General features: G+C 45.2%; 1 protein-coding gene across 1 annotated transcript; it reads right to left on the reverse strand.

Moving 5' to 3' along the window:
• Nucleotides 1–703: 703 nt before the first annotated feature.
• On the reverse strand, nt 704–7,056 carry LOC112225712 (all-trans-retinol 13,14-reductase-like). The gene is made up of 11 exons (XM_042307413.1): nt 6,655–7,056; nt 5,753–5,935; nt 5,127–5,368; nt 4,710–4,905; nt 4,228–4,425; nt 3,939–4,058; nt 3,687–3,825; nt 2,977–3,086; nt 2,490–2,656; nt 2,029–2,188; nt 704–1,768 (listed from the first exon to the last, which is right to left on the reverse strand). The coding sequence occupies exons 1-11, from the start codon at nt 6,818–6,820 to the stop codon at nt 1,614–1,616; spliced, it is 1,836 nt and encodes a 611-aa protein (XP_042163347.1). The 5' UTR covers nt 6,821–7,056; the 3' UTR covers nt 704–1,613.
• Nucleotides 7,057–7,316: the final 260 nt, after the last annotated feature.

Consider the following 7,316-nt stretch of genomic DNA (forward strand, 5'->3'; position numbering starts at 1 on the left):
TGACAGTGTTTGGCATTCCTCTCGGCCATAAACACGTTATTTCCTCTTACTCCAGTTGCCCAATCATATATCCTGACATGAATATGAACAAGTCTTTGGCTGATGGTGTGTAGTGTATTAAGTGTATTAAGTAAAATAGTAACCCCTTGACTTAATGTCCCCTTGCCTATGACTGTAAACTATGATCAAAACATATATGGCCCGTATCTGTCATGCATGATCTAAGATTAGGCCAGAGGTTGAGCAGTTGTTATTGAGATGCCTCAATGCATTGTTTTGCTTTATGTACATGAACAATACCAGCATTTTGCAAATATGACAGACTGGGATTGAAACCTGGGTCTCTAGTGTGCTTGTGGACTGTGTTAGCCCGATGAGCTGAAGCCTAGGCATTAACTTGGGGAACTAACACTTGTCTTCAGGACAGGTGTCAGTGCAAAGTTACTCACTCATCACGAATCTCATAGCAAAAGGTCTGAATACTTATGTAAATAAGGTATTTCTGTTTTTTTTCTCATTTTTAATACATTCGCAAACATTTCTAAAAACCTGTTTTCACTTTTGTCATCATGGAGTATTGTGTGTAGATTGATGAGGACATTATTTTTTATTTCATCCATGTTAGAATAAGGCTGTAACGTAACAAAATGTGGAAAAAGTCAAGGGGTCTGAATACTTTCCGAAGGCACAGTAACACTTGTCGTGAATGTTTAAGTGATTTTAATGGCATGGGAGTTCAATGTCCAGGTCCCAGCATAGTGTTTGTACTGAGATGTGAGGTGCAGTGAGAGTGACTTATTTTCTCCTATCTGCCATTTGAGTCGATAGAACAGGACAAGCTGAAACCTACCTGGTGTCTGTCTACAGTACTAGGTGCAAAACGTACAGCAGTGTAAGCACAGTGTAACAGTGATAGGTACTACAGTAACAGCATTACTTGGTTACAATGGATTGTAACAAGTATTATTTGAACATAATCTGGTTGAAACTACCCGCAGTGGAGAGGGGGGGGGGGGTGCAAAGTGCACCTTAATGAGTTGTGTCTATCCCACAGAAGCACTTCAATGGAAACAAAACATAAAACACACCCATGTTTCTGCCTGCGATCTGACTAAAGAGTAGCAATCATTTACAACTGTGAGGAATCCAGTGATGTCACTTTTTCCCCGAACATCATTAAACAAAGCTAAAGAGATGGCAACGTGTAACCATAACAGGTAAGAAAGAAAGACACCGTATTTTCATTCAATATAAGACAACATGGTACTGTTACATGAAACTGATAGACAGGGTCATAGACAGGGTCATAGACAGGGTGATAGACAGGGTCATAGACAGGGTCATAGACAGGGTCATAGACAGGGTCATAGACAGGGTCATAGACAGGGTCATAGACAGGGTCATAGACAGGGTCATAGACAGGGTCATAGACAGGGTCATAGACAGGGTGATAGACAGGGTCATAGATAGGGTGATAGACAGGGTCATAGACAGGGTGATAGACAGGGTCATAGATAGGGTGAAGAAATGTGACATACTGTATGCAGTAGCCTACACGGTAATGGTTTATGTAATGATTTTGACTGTGGTCAGTTCTGTGTCCAAATAGTTTCTCAGGCCTTGTTGCGAGCCTTTTCACGAGTCTGCTTTTTGAGCTGTTTCTTCAGCGCTAGGAGGTCCATGTAGAGAATACGGTCCAGAACTGTCGAGGCACACAGGATTCCTCCGTGCAGAGCACCGGCCATCCCGTTACAGAACACGTCCTGGCCTGGGGTTCAGAACAAACAAACAAAGGGTTTGCTGATATGAAAACTACTGACAGTAGGTTTGAACAATGTGTAGAACCATCTAGAATAGATCAGAAACAGTATTATCTATGGTAGCACCTTAAAATGACTTTCAGTTCTTGCATGTTACGCTGCTGAGTAACTCATAGAACTGCCACAGTCAAGCATCACCTTGTGCCTTTGTGACCAATGTACTCAAAAACAACTCAAATACTACCACAGTGACCCATTTCTTTCTCACCGGTGAGGTAGAGTCCCTTGACGGGGGTGGGGGGCCGGGTTCTGGCCACCGTCTCCGGGCTGAAGCGGTCCAGGTTGTGTTCAGCCCCATACATCTCCCCACGCGGGGCGCCCAAGTAGTGCATGTTGGTCAGGGGAGTGGAAGCCTCCATATACACCACCTATAGCGAGACACAAGGTACCCAGTGAGCAAACTCGGTTGAAAGACGGTTTTTCAACATCTTTCAACCAAAAATACGTATTTTCAACATCTTGTGCTGGTAGGTACAGAGACAGCCAGCAGGTATGAGACATTACAATTGGATGACATTATTGCCTCAAAGAAGACTTGATTCCAAGCACAATGGGTGTGATAACGAATTATAATGCCTCTTTGGAATGTCAAAGAAACTCTACTGTATACATCAGTAAATTGAATATGACCGTCTATTTTGCTCAAATTACGCGATATTTTCAAAGTACCTTATCCCTGAGCTGAGGGAAGACAACCAGTGCCCAGTCTAGGAGCTCCTTGGCCATGCTCATCTTCAGGTCTTCGTAATCGGGCCCTCTCTTGTTTATCTTGGTATCTTTCCAGTCCTCAAACCACTCAAACTTGGCCATGGTCAACAGTGTCATACAGGACTTCCCTGTTGGGAGGTGGAGAGAGAGTCTTAGAACACAATCATTTGAGCTATAAAAACTCATAATTAATACGACCTTCAGCAGCATTGAAGTACCGATCATCACTGCTCATCTCAAATGTTTTATTCGATATATTACACTTTACTCTGTCTTTTCGGTGTTTCTGTTGGTGTGACGGGTGCTCTATGAATTTCAAATACGGCGTTATATTCTATATAGGAAGGGTTTCACTGTTGGTCTACAGCTGTTGTTTTTACGAAGCATGTGACAAATCAAATTGGATTGATTTATCATTGGTGCGGGTGTGTGTTGTTGAGGCAGCTACCTGGACGGCGGGTACCGGAGGTGGGGTCTTTGGCAGAGGGGGAATGAATGAACATCATGGGGATGTTCCCCACCACCTCCTCTCGGCTCAGAGAGCTGTAGCGCTCCATCCTACAATCAAAACACGACACGTACGCTGAAATAAGTCTACATGTGATTTAAGGTGAAAGGTGAAGGTGAAAAAAGTGAAGGCATGTAATACTGTGGTTAGGCCCTCAAAGTGCAAGGGATTTCACAAAGTGCAGTTCATTTCATTTTCTCTGCACATACAGGAGTAAGTAATTAAGGCCTAGTGCACTCATTTGGCGTAGAAACATTTTGATTTCATTTATCTGTATATTATATGATTTAATCCTGATTTGTCAGGGGATGCTGCAGCACCCTCAGCATCCCTACTTCCCACAGCTACGGGTGTCACACCTTTCCCCCATCCCTAGCAAACACAGCTCATGAAACGAGTTGCATTCTACACTGAAGATCGTGATTAGCTGATTACTGGAGTCAGGCGTTTTAGCTGGGGCTGGCTGGGGCAAAAGTGTGACACCAATCAGGCCCCCCAATGACTGGAGTTGCCCATCCCTGAATTAAATAGAACACAATAGAACACAAATGTCGTACTATATTTTGCTACAGAACGAACAAAGACCAAATGAACGAGCGAGTGACAGAATCAAAGAGAATACAATTCAAGAGACCCGCTACTGTACTAACAGTGTGTCCAGGTCATTTTCTTTGTACATCCAGTAGTTCATAGAGGTGATGCCCAGCTCCTCCTTCGTGCCGTCCAGACCCACAAACACCAGGAAGTTGCCCATTCCATGCTGCATCCTCCCCAGCAGGGCCTGGATGTCTGGGAACATAGAACACATCTGATTAGTCCAAATCTCCTCATGTTTCAACCTGTTTCAGTTTCAAGTTCAGCATGGCTAGAGTTCAGTACAATTCATGACCGCCCCCACTCACCCGGCTTGGCCTGTATCTCTGGGGGCAGGAACTTCTCAAAAGTGTTGAAGATGCCAGCGTTGGAGATGACCACTGGAGCCAACACCTCCACATCCTCCTGACCTTTCCTCACCGTCACACCTGACAACCAGGGGTCAACCAGAGGTCAGTGGACATAGACCAACAACTCACTTTGCAACGAGTCTAATGTAACGCCAAAGATTCCCATGGAAGACGGTCAACAGTAAGCATATCTAATAGTACAATGAGTCATTGATTTAGTGCTTTCCCCCCGGAACTAGATACTGACCATACGCTGAGCCCTCCTCATTCAGAAGGACCGTCTGTACAGGGGCTCTGACCAGCACAGCGCCACCTGCCTTCCGGATGACTGGGATGATGTGGAAGGCGATCTCACTGGCCCCTCCAATGGGGTAGTAGGCTCCCCTCTTATAGTGCTGCAGCAGTAGAGTATTCATTAGGAAACTGGATTCCTTAGGGGGAACACCTACCCGCAGGGGAAACAGTTACATTTCACATTAGAGCAGAGGTTGCCAAACTTTTTCCCCCAGGGACCTCCACCCCCCCAAACCACTACATTACAGAACATGCAGAGAGAGAGAGAAATGTAACCACATGCTCTACATCCAAGAAGGACAGAAGAGCACTCAATTGTGTGTTCTAGGACTATGTTGTAAACTAGCAAGAGTGTGTCAGTTCAGTTCGGAAAATAGTTGTCCAATGAAAAAGTATTGGAATTCACCCTGGGAGTGGATGTGTATAGGGACTGACCATAGAAGAGGTATGCGGAGAGGGCGTGCAGGTCTTTGTTCTTGGTCAGAGTGGCCATCTTCTCTGTGTGTTTGGTGACGGCCATGCGGAACACTGAGGAGATGCGCTCTAATAGGCCGGTCCGAGCCAGGAAGTCTACCAGCCACATGGGCATCATCTTGAGGCCGGCCAGGAGATTGATACGACGAGCTGCCTTCTGCAGCATGGGTGTGACATGAGAGGGGTTATGATCACACACACGCAAACACAAACACATGCATGCACACGCACGCACACATGCAAGCACACACACGCAAGCACGCACACACACACACACACACACACACACACACACACACACACACACACACACACACACACACACACACACACACACACACACACACACACACACACACACACACACACACACAGTACCTTCATATACTTGAAATATTCATTCAAGGCCTCCACATCATCAGGAAACTGCCTCTTCAGGCTCTCAGCCATCTCCGTCTTCCCAGAGAGGATGTGGTAGTCCCTGCGGTCTTCACCCTGACCTAGGATCAGTGTGTCAAAGTGCTGCTCCAACCTGTTGAACTGGATCTGGCCCTCACTGATCTGGTCCAGGGCCACACGAAACATGCTGTTCTCATGGAGCTGGCCCAGGTAGTGGATCCCTGACAGAGGGAGGGGGTAGAGTAGAGGTGGTGAGAGAATATTTGCTGGATCATTTGTGCATGTATTAGAAGCTTATCCTGCCCAATGATCCTCCCTCATGACTGTGCCGAGATTGAGTTCATCAAACACCACTCGCCATTTAATTTTGCTTAATCTCTGCAGCCCTGAACCAACTCTTGCGTGGAGCACTGGCCTCTGGCCGTCTGTCACCACCCACCAGAGACTAGTTTTCGCTTTGTAAATTCTCAATGAAACAAGTTCTGCTTTTTCCCCCGAGATTAACAAACACGAATAACCTTACTAGCCCGAACAACTTGAGTTATATGCACTTTAAGGCCTCATTGAGTGTGGTCCATGGGCGGTTCTGTCACAGTGGCTCTTACCTACGTCAAACTCAAAGCCCTGGTTCTCAAAGGTGTGAGTGCACCCTCCAGCCTGGTCATGCTGCTCTAGAACCACAACCCTCTTCCCTGCTTTGGCTAGAACCGCTGCTGCTGTCAGCCCCCCGATACCGCTGCCAATCACTATAGCGTCAAGGTTCTCCGGGACACGGTCCACTCTGAAACCTGGAAATGTTGATAGGGGGGGAGGGGTTAATATCAACATAGATATAGGCAGAAAAGAGGATATCCTATTCGTAAAAGTGAAGTGTGTTTGTGTGTACTTTCTGCTCGGTTCATTTTCACATGTTGGCGTTGAAGTCGATTCTAAAAAAACAATCACTCAGAATAACATCAATGTGATTTAGACAGACAATCACCGGGGAGTCGACCATCTAATTGGGAAGACTGGCGGATGCGTCAGGCAACGTGGATGCACTTTTTCCTTTTTCGTCATCCACTCACACAAAAAAAAGTTTTTTAATGAATGGTGAACTCAAATGTAATATTTCCAAGAGCTGCTACATTTCTCACACCATGCACATGCCTCACACCCGTTGTTTTAATATTTCATTCAAATGCTTAGGTCATATTTGTAACCCTTGTCAAGTTAGGGTATTGCTGTCAAATAACCATTAATTGTTTAAGCACATAATGTTGAAGCCTACATTATATTAGATATGGCCTTGTCAGACATCAACACAACAGTAACAGATCAACATTTGACGTTATATGTAATACAGTAACCCAATCCAGAGATGGATATATTCCTGTCTCTTCTATTCATAGCACGGTGTCATTTTCAACAGCAGTTCATTGAATGAATTCCCCCATCTTACTTAGTCAAAATGTCAGCAAACCTAGCATCATCAACAACATTGAGTCCTGTACCATTGACAACTCACCTTTCTTCAGCACCTCATCTCTCCGCTTCTTGTCGGTCACCAATGGCCCAGGTGGTCGCAGGCACTCCTGGGAAAAGACCCTCTTTCTCTTGGAATAATTTAGAATGTAGACGGTCACCCAGGCCACCGCCAAAGCAGTGAACACACCAAACAGCACTGGCCACATCCTGGACAGTTCGGCAGGAGGTTAGAGGCACAGGGAGCACGGTTATCTGTCACGTCCTGAAGGAAACACTTACGCTTGCTGGAACTGTTTTTAGTATTGTGCTTGTTGGTTGGTAGATGGCTGAATGTCCTGAGCTGGAAAATAAAGACTAAAGACACCTGGCCACCTTTGACCTACAAAGGCAAAGAGATTCCCTGTCTGTTGCAGAAGAGACTGAAGGTTGAAGCAGTGGGGGAACTGAGGGATGGAAAGAAAGAAGAGAATGATATATATAACACAGATGATTAAATCATCTAAATCACCCACCATTTGTGCTTTGGCCTTTGGGGATGAGGAGTGACAATGGGCAGGGCTCTTAGAAACACAGGGGAACTGTTTCTATCAATATTATCTGATGATGCATTGATAATCTAATATTTGATGCTAGTTTCATTGAATATCAGTTGGAACAATCCATTCTTTTTAGTGCCAGTGGAAAATTGAGTCAGATGAGGTC

This window comes from Oncorhynchus tshawytscha, linkage group LG27 (assembly GCF_018296145.1).
Source record: "Oncorhynchus tshawytscha isolate Ot180627B linkage group LG27, Otsh_v2.0, whole genome shotgun sequence".
Lineage (NCBI taxonomy): Eukaryota > Metazoa > Chordata > Actinopteri > Salmoniformes > Salmonidae > Oncorhynchus > Oncorhynchus tshawytscha.